An 18149-nucleotide genomic window follows, 5' to 3' on the forward strand; every position below is an offset into this window, starting at 1 on the left:
CGAGTGAGTTATCCTCATTGAACCATGATCTGTGAGAATTAAAGAACACCATTGCACTAAATATTGATTTAAATGGTTAGTGATAGAGTTAATAATGATATTTAAAAAATGTTTATTGGGATTTTTTGGGGTTCTGATACTGTAGTGGCCATTTGTCAAAAAAAACCTCAAAGAATAATTAAAGTATCAAACTCAAACTTTAACTAAACTTAATCAAAGGGTCACTGATGCACCACGGGGATGTGATGTACACAGGCAAAAGAAGTCTAATGTCCATGCAAAAGTTCAGCAGTTTCCAATGGTTTATTTTGATGCCAAGCAAGCAAACAAAAGGAACACAGAAAATCACAGCTCCTGCTGCCTCTCTTGCGCTGGTAAAAACCATAGGCCCACCCAGGTGCATGCCGGCATTCTGCCACCTACCTACCTAAATAACCTCAGGAGCCCACAGTTCTTAATTACCAAACTAACAAAAACAAACAAAATAAATACTAAATATACAAAAAATCTAAATATACTAAACAAATGACTAGCAAAAAAAATATAACCCCAAAATCTAACTTAAATGAGTTATAAAAAGAAAAGTTTAGATAAATCTAACAACTAATAATACGTATTAATTATAAAGTAAATAAACAACTAAATACAAAAAATAAACAAATAGCTCCAACAGACACTTTTGGATAATTGAATATTCCCTGGGTCCAGTTGACACAAGAACATTATTACTGTTCCTGAGAAACGAACATAACAGGTTAATGTCTGTCAGGTTTGTTGGACGAAATAAGTTATTTGTTTGTTTTATTCCATTATACAGTCTATGGTTTAGTTTTAGCAATCGCGTTTGACCCTTGTAGCGCCCCGTAGCTGTGATGTGGCTCAGAAAGTAATCTTCCACGTCACTAGGAAGTGGTGGAGGACCGAGGAGACGGCTCACCAGACGGAGCAACAGCAGTCTATACAGCTGTAAATATCCAACACTGGATATCATAAGAAACTTCGGAGGATAACAGCTGTGCAGTCAGGTAAATTATCTTAATGAATTCAAATCAACCTGAGCGACGTTTTCTGTCCTTACCTGAGCTTTAAGCTAACTCAGCTAACCTTACTGTCCTCCATTTCAGGCTAGCAGCTACACTGACATTAGCTAACATTTACTTGTTAGTTAGCAAACGCAATTACATTTAGATGTATCTAAGTATTCAAGTTGTCGACTGACTGGTAGATGTTTGTGTTAAATCACGGTTTTGTTCAACAACTGTTAGAGCTAACGCAGATAACAGAAGCTATAGCATCAAGCTAGCCGCAGAGCTGTATGAGGGTATTAATGCTGCGTGTCACTTTACTCAGTTGTTGTCATTAGATGTGGAACTTTATTTTCTCACAATGAAAGAGGTTTTCTTTGATGTAGCCATCTCAGTGTGATGTTTGCAACCAAATTATTAGAAGGCAGAAAGATATCAGTGCGTTTTAATGGTGACATCTGCACACGTCGTTGCATCTCTAACCAGGATAGATTCAACACATCTGACAGTTTTCTCAGCCAAAAACAGCCCTTAAATGATCTAATTCATCTTATATATTTTATCATCGAGGGGCAAACCTCAGTTACAATGATATCGAGTCATTTACTGTGACATTTAAAAATCCAAAGATCAAATAAAATAATATGGATAAAAGGAGGTGTATGAGAGCATCACCATGGTGTGTCTTACTATGTTTAGATTAGTGCTTTCATCTGTTTATCTTTATTATACTTCCTTTTTGTCTTATGTTTTCCATTTTTGGAATTCTATCTAGTTAATCTGGAAGGAGTAATAGTCAGGGTGTGGGGTTATTTGTCATTTTGTATTTCGTATGTCATCTTTGTGTTTCTATGTTCCAAAAAAAGGGAAAATGTACCAACCTCTAATTTTGGATGTGACTGTTTTTCTATGTGAAAATCAATAAACAAAGTTTAAAAAAAGTTTATAAATAAAAGGAGGTGTATGGGATTGACTATAAAAGCATTAAAATAGGGAGGGCTGGTGGTAGAAATGATACAATAAATATACAAAGGTACACCTAGCTTAAACAGTTGCAGAGTGGGGTTGAAAGGTTCAAAATTAAGATTCTAAATGGGCCAAAAGGTAAAAGTGCATTTAATTCAAGATTCCCAGTTCTGACTGAACTCGAAGAACATGCAAAAGCAGCTGGTTTGAGGTGCGAGTCTGATATAAATGGTCAAGGTAATGAAGAAGTTCAGTGAGGTATGGTGGTCATTTTCATAAGGCAGCTTTATAGATAAAAAGATTCCAATGAATATCGCGTCTTTCATGGAGAGAGGGCCAGCCAACCTTATTGTACAGAAAACACCAATTATAGAATTATGTGTAATTCCTGTCTTAATAAAAAACAATGACTTGCACTGCTTTATTGTGAGCATTTGCTAAGATTGTGTGATTTATCTATTTCAAACAGGACGATAGGTGTTTATTTAATGAAGACTTCATATAATCATGAAGGGGTGTCCAAATCAGCTTTTTGGGGGCGATTATGATTATTTCTTTTATTTAATTCAGAAAAAAATATACAAAAAGATGTCTTCTGCTTTTTCCTTTTAGTTAAGTCCACCTGGCATTGCTTTAATTTTAAAATATTTTTCTTAAAGTTTTTCCTTTTTCCTTCTTTTATACATTAATTCACACATCACAACATGTATCAACCAAAAAAACATTAACAAACAGCAAAAACAACTTAACAAGGCAATCCAAGCCTAACAAGCTACCAGACGTAAAAAATGAAATATACAGAGTACAACAACATTGCTATAAAACTCACATATACAATGAAAAAATACTCAGAATAGTGTTACAGTTGAGTTTAACTTTAAGGTTCATTCACCAAATTAAATCAAAGATTCTCTTGATGCTGCACCGTGATAAAAGATACTTGAAGAGTAATCTTATATCCTCTTCAAAGTTGTGTAAAGAGCTTTAACAGACAGTAACAGTGTGCTGTGAGTCTCAGCGATGACACGGGGCAAATGTCAGAGCTTGAGATGTCTGTTGTAAAACCAACAGCAGTCACATTGTGTTTTAAATCACCTTGCCTGTTGTAATGAACTCTGCTGTACAGATCTGGTGAGGCGATGTCTGAAATGTAGTGAGGAGACCGCAGGACTTACTGTGGATCCTTAAGCTCCTAAAGACGGCAAAAAGATGGCTGATTGATGATTGGCTCACATTGCAGATCCCTGATCAGTAAAAAAAAAAGAAGCTCAGATTGAATCAGATTCAATGGGTGAGATCAGGATTGAGATTATAAGAGCTGAGATATCCTGCTTTGTTTTCAGTGTGAGTGTTGGCGATCATTCCTTGTTTTTGTAAAAGAGATGCACAAGATCCCAAATGTATATACCTGCCTATAACCAAATACAAAATACTCCTCAACTGTAATAATGACTTTGTAGGTTGTGTGTGTATAACGTCTAACATGCTCATGGTTGTAAAAAGGCTAAAGGTTAAGAAATGACATGCATCCAGGATTAACACATTAATAGCTTGCAGCCACAGACACCGCCGGTGTTTTGGTGTAAATGTTGACCCTGTTAACTCTCAACCAAATGTTTCTCTTCCAGATGTCAGCCGTTTTTCATTAAAGAAATATCTGATGAGTTAATTTTGACATTATAATTCCCTAAATGTGTCATGTTTGTGTCTCACAGGTATCATCCAGTGAGCGACAATCAAACCGATTCTTCTAAGTGGTCTCCAGAACAGCAGCAAAATGACGGCTGCAGAGAACGTTTGTTACACCCTGATCAATGTTACGTCTGATTCAGAACCCCCGTCTGAAGTCAGCTTGAAAACTGATCTCGGTAAGTTGTGTTGATGTTAAATTACCAAGCTATGCTACTAGAATTGTTTTCCTCACTTATTCTAATAAACCAGAGGCGAGATTTCTAAAATCTCTCTCGCCAAGTAAATACAGAGGAGGTGTGTGTAATTTAATTTATGGTTTTCACAGCATTGAAAAATACTACAAAACAACAAAAACAAAAAATTATTGATTATGCTGTGTAATACCTATATGTGTCTATAATACATTTTAATTTGTATGATTTCTTTCTTGAAAGAAAAGTGTTAACAGTGGGTTATCAAAAAGGCTTAAAGATCATTCCTGTCACGCTGACTAAATAAATAAAACTGATTAACTAAAAACTGATCATTTTTCTACAGAAAAAGGAGAGATCAAGGCAAAGACTGAAGCTCTGAAGAAGGTCATCATCATGATCCTGAACGGGGAGAAGTTGCCAGGACTGCTGATGACCATCATCCGCTTTGTGCTGCCGCTTCAAGACCACACCATCAAAAAGCTGCTGCTGGTGTTCTGGGAGATTGTTCCAAAAACAACCACCGATGGCAAGCTACTTCAGGAGATGATCCTGGTCTGTGATGCCTACAGGAAGGTAAGATAACTGTAGCTCACTAACATTTCTAAAAGAAATCCTCTGTATATTTTAGGGCGTAGATCACGTGAAACAGTCTGAAACAGCAGGCTAACAACAGTTACAGTGCGAAAACAAAAGTATGAATAAGGGTTTTTCTGTCATTGAAGGAGGTTAGATTGTAAAATTCAGGCTAGAGCTCATCCGCTGAATTCAGTGCATCCCGCTTCTTAAATGTGAAAATCGTTGAACTCTTTCTTTCTCCCTTGAACTCCAGGACCTGCAGCATCCCAATGAGTTCATCCGTGGCTCCACTCTGCGTTTCCTGTGCAAACTGAAGGAGTCTGAGTTGCTTGAGCCTCTCATGCCAGCTATCCGAGCCTGCCTGGAGCACCGTCACAGTTACGTCCGCCGTAACGCCGTTCTGGCCATTTACACCATCTACAGGTATACAAACTGCTAACAAACACACATCATTTTGAACTCAAAGGTGAACAACAAACATCTGATGACTTTTCTTTGCTTTAGGAACTTTGAACATCTCATCCCAGATGCTCCAGAGTTGATTCATGATTTCCTTGTAAATGAGAAAGACGCCAGTTGTAAGAGAAATGCCTTCATGATGCTGATTCATGCAGATCAGGTATGTAGAAGAGTCCCTTTCATTCATAAGTTTGAATCGTTAAGGTATAAGAAGCATCAGGAAACTAAATCCCTCCTGTTTTACAGGACCGCGCTCTGGATTACCTCAGCACGTGTATCGACCAAGTTCACACTTTCGGCGACATCCTCCAGCTGGTCATCGTGGAGCTGATTTACAAGGTGAGTTGAAGTATTATTTGGGCCTAGTAGCACAACAGAAGTTTCTTTGAAGACCGTCTTTGATGGCTGACCTGTCACTGTCTTTGTTCTCTGTTAGGTCTGCCACGCTAACCCATCTGAGCGTGCCCGGTTTATCCGTTGCATCTACAACCTGCTGCAGTCCTCCAGTCCGGCTGTGAAGTACGAGGCTGCTGGTACTCTTGTTACCCTCTCCAGTGCTCCCACCGCCATTAAGGTACAACACCGATGTTTTCTCAGTATTCTTCTGAATGATAAATAAAAAGTACACTGTACTGGTATTGTCCTGGCAGAGATGACTTTGTTTGACCTCAGTCTCTTACATCTTCTGTTCTTTGTTGGTGTCCAGGCTGCCGCCCAGTGCTACATTGATTTGATTATCAAGGAGAGCGACAACAACGTCAAGCTGATTGTTCTGGATCGCCTGATTGAACTGAAGGAGCACCCCACTCATGAACGTGTACTCCAGGTACATTATGCTGTGATTGTGAACAACTGAAAATACTATTGAATTAAATTTGAACAACAATTGTTCTCTTGCTATTTTTTTTTTAAAAGAGCAAACATTTAAGGCTTAGTGGCACCAAATACCATGTTAGTAAGAGTATTAATGAAGATTATTAACATGAAAAAAAAAAGAAAATGTAACATTCTGAATTTGTATGAGTACAATTTGTAAATAGGAAGGAGTTAAAAAAGTCAGAAAGAAATCAAAATTTGACTTATGTAGCAGTAGTTACTACATCTGTAATTTATCACCTCTGTTTCGACTTGATTTGGTGATCATCATTGCTTTCTCATCCAGGACCTTGTGATGGACATCCTGCGTGTTCTCAGCACTCCTGACCTGGAAGTAAGAAAGAAGACATTGCAGCTGGCCCTGGACCTTGTTTCATCTCGTAATGTAGAGGAGGTCAGTGACATGTTTAGTAAAGATATATAAACTACCAGTCAGAAGTTTGTAAACACCTTCTCATTCAAGGGTTTGTATTTATTTTAATTATTAACACTGTAGATTAATACTGAAGACATCAAAACTATGAAAGAACATATATGGAATTATTTAATTAACAAAAAAGTGTTAAACAAACCAGAGTATGTTTTATATTTTAGATTCTGTAAAGTAGCCCCCTTTTTCCTTCATGACAGCTTTGCACACTCTTGGTATTCTCTCAGTCTGCTTCATGAAGCGGTCTCCAGGAATGGTTTCTAATTAACATGAGCCTTGTCAAGAGTTCATTTGTAGAATGACTTGCCTTCTTAATGTGTTTGAGACCATCAGTGGTGTTGTTCAGAGGTAGGGTTAGTACACAATGGATAGCCCTATTTGACTACTGTTGTAATCCATATTATGGCAAAACCAGATTATTTCATAGTTTTGATGTCTTCAGTATTAATCTACAATGTTGAAAATAATTGAAATAAATAAAAACCATTGGAAGAGAACGTGTGTCCAAACTTTTGACTGGTAGTGTATATATTTATATACATTTAGTTATTGTTGTTTTCATATCAAAGCATGGTCACAGAGAAAGAGAAATATACTCTAATTGTGGCATTGTCATTTTGCTTTCCAGTTGGTGATAGTTTTGAAGAAAGAGGTGATCAAGACGAACAACGTAACAGAACATGAAGACACGGACAAGTACAGGCAGCTGTTGGTGCGCACTCTCCACTCGTGCAGTGTGCGCTTCCCTGACATGGCGGCTAATGTCATACCTGTGGTGAGTTTCATGTTATTCAAACACATCAAGACAAGCATGCTCTGAATATATATCTCTCTTTAGAGGAAACCCATAATGTAGGAGCCATGAAGGATTTGAGTGTTTATAGTATCTTATTTTGAGGTTTAGGGTAGGTTATTGTGTGTATATTTTTGTGGTGTTATTTCTGTTGTTTGTTTAAGAGATGGTTTATTGTGGGTTCAGTTAATTAGGTTATTTACGGGTCATGTGTGATTTTTGCTTTTAGCACGTCAGACGCTTTACTAGGCCCAACCTCACTCTCTCACCAGCTTTTGGCTTTTTGTAGTTGCTATACATTTCATGATTTTTACACGTATATACAGAAAATATATGAATAATACATTTTGACTCTTCTATGTCCTTCTATGGTTTACAGCTGATGGAGTTCCTAAGTGACACTAATGAGGCCGCTGCTGCTGACGTGCTGGAGTTTGTTCGAGAGGCGATTCAGAGATTTGACAATTTAAGACCGCTCGTCATCGAGAAGATGCTGGAAGTCTTTCACGCCATCAAAACTGTCAAGTAAGGCTTTTTATGCAAATAGAAGGAAACGTGTTACAGTGTCTCCCCTCACTGTTAAATCTGGTCCAGGCGATTTGATGTAAATGAATAGACAAGTATATCAATAATTAGATACTTAATGATGTATCACAGCTACTGAAATGATGAGTAGTTCATACTTAGTAACTAAAATGTGAATGTGAGTTGTTTTATAGACTTGACTGTGTCCTATCATTAATGCTTGCTAGTACAGTCACTCAAGAACATGTAGGACTGTGAATTCTCATCACATCTGTCACGATTGTCTTGCATTAGGATCTACAGAGGAGCGTTGTGGATCTTAGGTGAATACTGCAGTACCAAGGATGACATCCAAAGTGTGATGACAGAAGTACGGAGGTCCCTGGGAGAGGTATGTTACTTCTTTATTGTCAGGACTTTGTTAAATACACTACCAGTGGAAACTTTCTCATTCAATGGGTTTCATTTATTTTAATTATTTTCCACATTGTAGATTAATACTGAAGGCATCAAAACTATGAAATAATATGGTTTTGCCATAATATGGATTACATCAGGAGTCAAATAGGGCTATCCATTGTGTACTAACCCTACCTCTGAACAACACAACTGATGGTCTCAAATACATTAAGAAGGCAAGTCATTCTACAAATGAACTCTTGACAAGGCTCATGTTAATTAGAAACCATTCCAGGAGACTACTTCATGAAGCAGACTGAGAGAATACCAAGAGTGTGCAAAGCTGTCATGAAGGAAAAAGGGGGCTACTTTACAGAATCTAAAATATAAAACATACTCTGGTTTGTTCAACTCTTTTTTGTTAATTAAATAATTCCATATATGTTCTTTCATAGTTTGTATGTCTTCAGTATTAATCTACAGTGTTTCAAATAATTAAAATAAATACAAACCCTTAAATGAAAAGGTCTTTACAAACTTTTGACTGGTAGTGCACATGTTTAGTCTTTATATAGGTCACAAAGATCTGACAGCTGCCTCTTTCTTCTTTCTCAAACAGATCCCGATTGTAGAAAATGAAATAAAGAGGGAGACAGGAGAGGTGAAACCGGAAGATGAAGTGAGTGCGGCTCCAGCGCAGAAGCTGGTGACAGAGATGGGTACCTATGTCACGCAGAGTGCTCTCAGCTCCTCCCGACCCTCCAAGAAGGAGGAGGACAGGTAATAACAGAGTGTTGGGATATCGTCTAATTGAAACATTCAGTTAATTTTATAGAGTTTGGACTTCTTAGCACTTTCCTCGAACTGAAGTCTGATTTTTGTTCCAGACCTCCGCTCAGAGGCTTCCTGATGGACGGAGACTTCTATGTGGCAGCTTCCCTGGCCACCACGCTCACCAAAGTGGCCTTGCGTTATGTTGCTATCGTTCAAGATAAGAAGAGACAAAATGTACGTTACTGAAAGACAACAGCTTTGTGAAAAACAATGAGTAAAATGCCTGTTAGTCTGATCCCTCCTGTCCTTCTCAGTCTTTTGTTGCAGAGTCCATGCTGATCATGGTCACCGTGCTGCACCTGGGCAAGTCCTCTCTGCCCAAGAAGCCAATTACAGACGATGATGTGGACCGCATCTCGCTGTGCCTCAAGGTGCTGTCAGAGTGCTCGCCACTTATGAATGACATTTTTAACAAGGAGTGCCGCAAATCCCTGTCACATATGCTGACCGTCAGACTGGAGGAGGAGAAGCTGTCACAGAAGGTAATGACCGCCCCCCCCCTAGAGGGATGAACTCATGTTTAACCTGCTGACAGTCAGGCACAGCTGAGACGTCAGCTCAGTGAACAGATTATTGGTGTTGATTGCATGTTTTTGGACCCAGCTCTTAATAATCTAAATCCGCACTTGTGTCTATGTAATCTGTTATAACCTAGTGAACTACAGGTCATATCATCCTTTAAAACGATAACCATGTTTCTTATTCTGACCACAGAAAGAGTCTGAGAAACGTAACGTCACAGTGCAGGCAGACGACCCCATCTCCTTCATGCAGCTCACAGCCAAAAATGAAATGACATCTAAGGAGGACCAGTTCCAGCTCAGTCTGCTTGCTGCTATGGGCAACACTCAGAGGAAGGAGGCTGCTGATCCCCTGGCTTCAAAACTCAACAAGGTACACAGCAGCTCCTGCAGAGAACACACTGTATGGAGGAACGGGGAATTAATTGGAGAGAGAAACTGGACTTTAGGAGGCCAGAAATAGTGCCTGTGCTTGGAGATTAGAAAGTAATTTATTTGAAAACTTGCCCATGCGTTATTTAAATAAAGACACGTAAATAAATGGAGACTTTAGAGTCGTGTTTGCCTGTCTCAGTCGTGGGATTGGTCCTTGTAGCGTTATTTACATTGCCTTTTTTGGGGTTTGTAAGAAGATGTTTAACACAAGGATATACAGTGTTTTTTAAAATACTGCCACACAAGGTCTTTGAGGTCCACTGGTCAGCAACTTCTTGTGGTCCCTAAGACCAGGCTGAAAACCAGGGGTGGCCGTGCCTTCTCGACAGTGGCCCCCAAACTGTGGAACGAGCTGCCCCCCCCCCATGATAGATTGTCCCCAACATTAACGACTTTTAAATCCCGTCTTAAAAAATATTTTTACTCCTTGGCTTTTAACCCAGCGTGAGAGTTGTGTGGTCTCTGTCTCTGTCTGTTCTTTTATTGGATTTTTATTTGCTCTGTGTTTTTATTTTATTTTTTATTATTTATTTTATTTTATTTTTTTATTTTTTACACTTTATTTTCTGCTTTTTACATTTTAAACAGATATAACAGAAACTACCAAAGTACAGTACAAAAAACAATACAAATAAAAGTATCAACTCCCTCCTCCCTTAGGCTCAAAAGAAAGAAAGAAAAAATAAACAAATAAAATAAAGATAATAATGTCACAAAACCGGACAGGGTCTTCTTACTACTATTCTGTGTCTACCTTTAAATGTAATAGAATTGTACACACATAGTTCCATGGAAACAAATACTGCTAAATGAGCAGAGCACTTCATGTAAGGGGGAACCTTCAACGTAGTCAATCAAAGGACTCCAGGTTGCAGTAAAGTCCCTGTGTCTTTTACCTATCTTATATCTGAGCCTTTCCAAAGGCAGAGAGTAGAGCACCTCCTTCAACCACTGTAAAAATTATGGGAATTTATTTGCCTTCCAGTTAAAAAGGATCAGTCTGCAAGCAAGTAGTGAAGCAAATGTCAAAGCTTACGATTGTAAATTTGTAAGCTTACAATTTGGGGGTGCTATACCAAAAATAGCCGTGTGGAAATCAGGAGCTATGGTCTTTTTTGTGTTTTTTTAACTATTTTTTAAAGTGTTTTATTATCATTCTTTTACTTTATTCAATTTTTTTTTCTGACAGCGTTTTATGTTTTGTGTGTTTTAACTTATTTTACCTCACTGTGCAGCACTTTGCTAAACTTGATTGTTTTTTTTAATGTGCTATATAAATAAAGTGGATTAGATTGGATTGAACTTTTGAAAATTTGAGGTAATATTTTTTACATAGTTGTATTAAAGCTAACTGTGTCTCACTTTCGTCCAACCCAGGTGACCCAGCTGACGGGCTTCTCAGACCCGGTGTATGCAGAAGCCTACGTTCACGTCAACCAGTATGACATAGTGCTGGATGTGCTCGTTGTTAACCAAACAAGCGACACTCTTCAGAACTGCACTCTTGAGCTGGCTACTTTAGGTCAGTCTAGTTTATTCTGCAGCCCACCTCAGATTATTCACTTTGCTTTCTATTTATGTTGATGTTGTTACACTGAACTCCTAATCACTAAATGCACCCCTCCTTTAGGTGATCTCAAGTTGGTGGAGAAGCCTTCACCTCTCACGCTGGCTCCTCATGATTTTGCAAACATTAAAGCAAATGTCAAAGTGGCTTCGACTGAGAACGGCATTATATTTGGCAACATCGGTAAGAGATTAATTCATCATAGTTAAACGTACGTGTGTGTTTCACTCATAGACTGTAAAAAATATGGACGTAGTATCCGTGACGTCACCCATCTGTTCCTGAGAGCTGTTTTGAAGAAAATCGACGGCAGCAGCCATATTGGTAATGCGGAACTCAACTAGGCAGAGTGTGACGTAGTGTGAGTCTCTTAGCCAATGGCTGTGTGTTCCCGACCGGGAGTCACGTCAGTCATGTCCTTATTTGGGCAAAACTCATAATCTTAATATCTTCTTAACCGTCACGTTAGAAAAAAATTCACCCCCCGTACAGTGTGTGCCATTAGAGAGATTAGCGTTGTAGGGCCAAGCCGTTTTTTGAACCAGGCTGTAAACATGTTTATTAATGCTGCAAAGATCGTCTTTTTTCCCATTCATATCTATGTGGTTTCCGGTGTTTCTGCAGCCAGCCTCAAGCGGATTTTCGATGTATTGCAGTTTATATCACTTCCGCATTGGCTTCATCGTTTGAGACCGGAGTTTGCCGCTTGGTTTCACTCTGTTAACGGGACGTGTTTTCTCATTGTGTTATTTTGTCTCCTCAGTCTACGATGTGTCGGGAGCTGCTAGCGACAGGAACTGCGTCGTCCTCAGTGACATCCACATCGACATCATGGACTACATTCAGCCGGCCTCCTGCACCGATGCAGAGTTCAGACAGATGTGGGCAGAATTTGAATGGGAAAACAAAGTGAGTTTTATAGTTTCTACTGTTTGTTTTTTTTAACCGGCTTTAGAAAGGATGTAAGGATACACTCAACCCACGATTCGAATCCCGATTTTTGGTTCACGATACGATTCGCTCACGATTATTTAACGTTTTTGTTAATCACAAATATTCTGCCCGAAAACAGTTTCTGCAAAAACAACGACAATTACAGACTGTAACTCTTTACCAGCTTTGCTCAAGATGTGTGACAGATCCTTATCCTAAAGAAAATGAATAAATAGGCCCCAGATACCGTCAAATTATTCTTGTTTGTCCTTAAGTGCATATGTTATCTTTTCCAGAGCCAAGCACAGAGACATTTCGTTAAACCACCGTGTAATACTCGGCCTACCACTGTTTTTCCATGCTAATGCTATTGTTCTTTTAGCCTGTAATATGCAGAGGTCTACAAAGGCCTGTTCTCTGTGGGTCATATTACGTCCTTTTGGGTAGATACCAAGAAGAAAAAACTTGGGTTTTACAACTAATTGAAAATAACTATTATTTTATTTCAATTCTCAGATATGGACAGTTGCAATATATATTTTTATCTTATATTTCTTTGTAAACAAAGTAATCCTTTTTCATTTTTAACGTGTTGTAACTCAAATAAAACCACTGCACACTTTTCAGCAACTTCCAAAAAACTAAAAATGACCGTACAAATATACATCGTTTATTTTTTTTATTTTTTATGAAGTGATGTGGATAAATTAACACGACACCTCTTCTGTCACATGCTGCCCAGATTTTTATGCTGCATTTAGCTGGTTTGGAAGGCAAATATTGCCTAAAATAGACTTTAAAAAGGGTCAATTTGACCCGCAACTTAACAGGAGGGTTAAATAAACTAAAGTACAGCTTATGCTCCTGGCTTGAAATTTACATGTTTTTCTGAAGGAATATCAGGGAAAGCCAAAATGCTGCCATACCTCAGCGTTAAAATACAACGGTGCATCCTGTACTGCTCGGTCTTCACCTGCTGCCGCCATGTCTGTTATACTGAACTCAGCGAGTGATGAGAGAGCAGCGCAAGAGACTTAGGCTGTTTCCGAAATCGCCTACTATACTAGCAGTACGTACTGATATGTCCAAAATTCAGTATGTAGTAAGTAGTATGTGAACAAGAGCAAAATCTGCAGTATGCCAAAACTCCCCGGATGTCTACTGATTCGGGAAAATATCTCAGTATGCATCGGACCAGTCTGCCTCGCGTACTGTTTCCCATAATGCACAGCGCTCGTTCTGCTTTTTCTTTTTCCTCATTTTTTGACGGGAGGAAATCCGTTTTTGGGTGCTGTGAAAGTCATCAAATTACATATAAACCACTTCCTAACTTTTTAAATCATAAATGGATGCTAAATAAGCATTTTATTTATTGGCTTCGCCGTTGTTTACTTCCGCTTTCCGAAACCGGAAATCCAGCGAAGTCTGGCTCAGCATGCTGCAACACAGATCGAACAGAACAGTCATACTACATACTAAATTCAAACGCAGTATGTAGTAGGCAATACCTACTGCCTACTACATTAGTAAGTAGTATGTAGCAGGCTGTTTCGGAAACAGCCTCAATGATAGTCAAAGTGAAATGCAGATAGTGTCCTCTACTGGTTAGAAATAATATTGCAATACAAATTTTGTTGAATCGATTTTAATCCGCTCTTATTTATATCGATTTTTCACCGTCTTGTGAGGCTTTAGAAATATCAGTGAATTACATCACTCGTCAGACTTGTAAATAAGATCTGTTCTCCAGTTATGTCACATTCCTCTTTTATAATCATCACATGTGCATTCTTTCTGTCTTGTAGGTGACGGTAAACACCAACATCACTGATCTGAACGATTACCTCCAGCATATCCTCAAGTCCACCAACATGAAGTGTCTGACTCCAGAAAAGGTTAGTATTTGATGTTACATACAGCTGATCACAACAGTGCAAGGTTTAACTGAAGTAAGATGAATAAAGTAGGTTGTTTATACTTTGAGCGCTCGTTCATGTTTGGAGGAAGTGAAGTAGGTTTAGGTGTAGTCTAAATATAACTGTTGGTATAATACTGTATTTATGTAACATGGCCTAAAGTCTTCACCTCAACAATACTTTGTTGTATTTGTTTTTGTTGTTATGCAATCGTCTCAACTCTTTTTCTTTCTGTGCACAAACCAGGCTCTGTCTGGCTTCTGCGGCTTCATGGCTGCCAACCTTTATGCTCGTTCTATCTTTGGAGAAGACGCCCTGGCTAATGTCAGCATTGAGAAGCCCATCCACCTGGGGCCGGATGCACCTGTCAATGGACACATACGCATCAGAGCCAAAAGTCAGGTGGGTCACAGCTGCTGCTCTGTGAAGCCTGAAGCATTGGAGGAGTGATGGCGTGGTGGGATCTAGTTTCCAAAGCAATGCCATGAAATCACGTTTTGGAAGGATAGAACGACGAATGTGAAAATATGGAAGACTACTTTTACTGTTATGTTACATTAAAGCAAAAAGTCTGTTGAATAAATCCTCCCTCCTTCTTTTCACAGGGGATGGCGCTGAGCCTCGGTGACAAAATCAACCTATCCCAAAAGAAGACAAACATCTGAACCACCTGATCCCTCTGACTTTGTAAAGTCGCCCGCTGTTTCTCTCGCATCGCTCGTCATCATGCAAGCTTCCTCATCACAGCAAATTAAGAGCTCTATACGTTCTGTGCATTCTTTTTTTTTTTTTTTACGTCTCATCTGTCTAAAAACTACATCTCCATAATGTTTTTCTCTGTCCTGTTCAACTTTCAATAAACATATGTATTAAGAGAATGAATCTTTGATTTATACATATTTTTAAGTTAATTTTGGACGCTTTCCACTTTATATTTGAGTCTTTATGGTTCACATAGTTTGATTTCTGAAATAAAGGCATTAATGTGGATGATTGTCAGTGTGACAGATTTTTTCCTACCTTTATTTACATTACAGATTTGACCCTTTTGTGTATATATATTTTTTATTCATTTTTACACATAAACACAGAACAAGACAGCACAGATGTAGTCAAATTACTGAAGAAAACTAAAAATATACATATAAAAACAATAATAATATACATTGGTCATAATAACATATATCATCAGATACAATCTTATCTATCTTCTTAATTACATGTCAAAGGAAAAAACAAGACTGACGTATTTTTGAAGATGGTGTGGGCACCCTTTCTGCAGTAAGCCAACCAGATCAGTGGGAAGATAATCTATGAAGGGTTGCCAAATATTATAAAATACGTTGTCATTGCCCTTTAATTTAGCACTGAGGTGTTCCATAGGAAAAACCTTGAATGTTTCTCTGTACCCCTGCGTGATCGATGGAGATTTGACACTTTTGATAAGAGAGAAAGAGAGCCTGAAAAATAGGCTCCAGTGTCATCAAACAAAATCTTGAATCTACTATTCGTCAGTGGTGTACTCAACGGGTGGGGGCAGAGGTGGGGTGCCATCAAGTCTGATAGAGAACTTGCTAAAGTGCCCTCTTGGTTTCCACTTTAGTAGATCAAACATTAAAAGATTGCCTTCTCTGGTGCCCTTTCAGAGGACAATGCATGAAAAAGTGACCTCTAGATTCCCCACCTATGTATAAAACACAAAAAAGTGTCCTCTGGATACCCATGTAGTTAATTACGTTATGTTAGTTATTCAATATAATCAATAATATAGAAATAAATACATAATTTTGTGTTTTCCTTTTTCATAATTCAGTTTCTAGCACAAATGGTTTCATAAATATTCACCAGAATGCAAGAAATTAAGTCCAATCCAATCCACTTTATTTATAAAGCACATTTAAAAAAAAACTATCAAGTTTAGCAAAGTGCTGCACAGTGAGGTAAAATAAGTTAAAACACAATGAACATAAAACACTGTCAGAAAATAAAATAGAATAAAATAAAAGAATCATAATAAAACACAAAACACTTTTAAAAAATTGTTAAAAACCAAAAAGTAAAATAAATGATACAGAATAAATAAAATAAAAACACTGTAAGAAAAAATAAAAATAAAACAAAAGAATAGACAGAGACAGAGACCACACAACTCTAATGCTGGGTTACAAGCTAAGGAGTACAAATGGGTTTTAATGTTGGATTTAAAAATCGTTAATTGAGTGTTAGCTGCTCAAAGTTATTTGGGGGAAGACGCCCAGACCCCCCTCTTGTTAATGCTGCCTTAGTGCATTTAAAATCCTCCTATACTGTAAGTACCTTGGGCTTGAAAGGAGGAGCCCCTTTTTTTCCACCCCTGCCCCTCAAACAGCCTGAGTACACTACTGCTATTCGTAGAACTACTTTAGGTTGAAGTTTTGGCTCTGCAATGCGGCATAAACCTGCTGTATGTGCTTCCCATAGACTGTGTAAATAGGTGCTTCCTCCTTGACACCTGTGCTGAACCTGTGCTGAGCCTGTGTGATGAAGGCAGATGTTTAAAAAGTGACTTCTTGGAGAATTGTCACTCTTCTCCAAAGTGAGGCGACTTCTGTCCTTAGCTCCTGCTGGGTCCAGCTTCATTGCTCTAGGCTCTAATTAGAATTCCTCAGATGCCTTGTGTGATATGCTGCACAGTGTGAAACTGACTGGAATTTGTTCTGTCACTACCCCCAAATTGACAGTGACATTATGACACCTCTAAATTACCGATGCATAGGATTGGGGGGGGGGGGGGGGTTCTTTAAACCTATATTATGATATATGACAGTGATTTCAAAGGTACTCTCAAAGCCATCTGCAGGTTTTATTTTCACTGTTGTAATGAGATGGAGATGGATTATGGCTGGCACAGGCCTACACTTTCCACTTGCCCTCCTGTTTATAATTTATGAGTAAAGGGACATTTCTGGGATATTGCCAGATTAAAAGGTCACAGCCCCGGTCATACATTTACAATATCTGTGAAATCTGTCTCCCCGGGGGGTTAGATAAAGGCTGGAAGGTGGCTTTGAGGTCAGAGCTTCAGCTGTGAAAATAAACAGTTGGCGGACAGGAGGCACTGTCACAGCCAAACTACTGTGTGTGTGTGTGTGTGTGTGTGTGTGTGTGTGTGTGTGTGTGTGTGTGTGTGTGTGTGTGTGTGTGTGTGTGTGTGTGTGTGTGTGTGTGTGTGTGTTGTTCAAGTGCTTTGGATTCAGGGTAGAAATTACTCATAATTAAAACAATCACAGCTAAATTCCAACACCTGAGGTAGAAGCTTTGATACAGAGTTCTGTATGGCATTAAGTTGCTACAGCTCTGCAAAGAAAGTTTAATAAATTCTTTAAAACTTTTTGTTTTTATTTAAATAAGTGAGGTTTTAGTCAAATTAAATCATGTTGGTGTCACTTTATTTTGAATGGATGTATCAGTTTTACATCCACTTTGTTTTATTTTATTATATTGTATTTTATTTCTCTAGACACTACGATTTTTGCTGAATTGTTTTTATATGGATGTCCATGCTACACTTTTTGTCCAGTACTGTTACAGCAGCTCTTATTTTGATGATATATCTATTTCTAAATTAAATACCAACCTTGTAAACAACACTCAAGCCAAATAGGTGGCCCTGAAGCTTCAGCTAAATTATCAAAACATACTATGAATGAGGCTTGAAAATTAACATTTGACATTTTGACTTTTAACACCTGAATGCATCATCAAGAGCACCAGTGCCATTCTTTTGACACTAGATGGCGCCACAGGTGTCAGAGCAGACTGTGGAGGAATTCTGCACAGCATTATCTACCTTGTTGCATCAACATTGCATGAAATAGACATGGTACATGCAATTTACTGAACACTTGTACACATGAAACCTGTCATATCTGATGAAGTGATGAAACTGAACATATGTCATAACGAGTCCAATAAGTCAGTCACTCTTTAGTTGAGTTACTGTGGCACTATTTCAAAGTACAAGATAAC

General features: G+C 38.4%; 1 protein-coding gene across 1 annotated transcript; it reads left to right on the top strand.

Annotated features, from left to right (window-relative positions):
* Positions 1–874: 874 nt before the first annotated feature.
* On the top strand, positions 875–15023 carry copb1 (COPI coat complex subunit beta 1). The gene is made up of 22 exons (XM_034680461.1): positions 875–1025; positions 3707–3859; positions 4221–4450; positions 4707–4876; positions 4958–5072; positions 5159–5251; positions 5349–5486; positions 5619–5738; positions 6075–6182; positions 6847–6993; positions 7391–7536; positions 7831–7927; positions 8555–8715; positions 8823–8943; positions 9024–9251; positions 9484–9663; positions 11103–11247; positions 11356–11475; positions 12056–12201; positions 14031–14120; positions 14388–14543; positions 14747–15023. The coding sequence occupies exons 2-22, from the start codon at positions 3769–3771 to the stop codon at positions 14804–14806; spliced, it is 2862 nt and encodes a 953-aa protein (XP_034536352.1). The 5' UTR covers positions 875–1025; positions 3707–3768; the 3' UTR covers positions 14807–15023.
* The last annotated feature ends 3126 nt before the right edge of the window (positions 15024–18149 follow it).

Source organism: Notolabrus celidotus, chromosome 3 (genome assembly GCF_009762535.1).
Source record: "Notolabrus celidotus isolate fNotCel1 chromosome 3, fNotCel1.pri, whole genome shotgun sequence".
Classification (NCBI taxonomy): domain Eukaryota; kingdom Metazoa; phylum Chordata; class Actinopteri; order Labriformes; family Labridae; genus Notolabrus; species Notolabrus celidotus.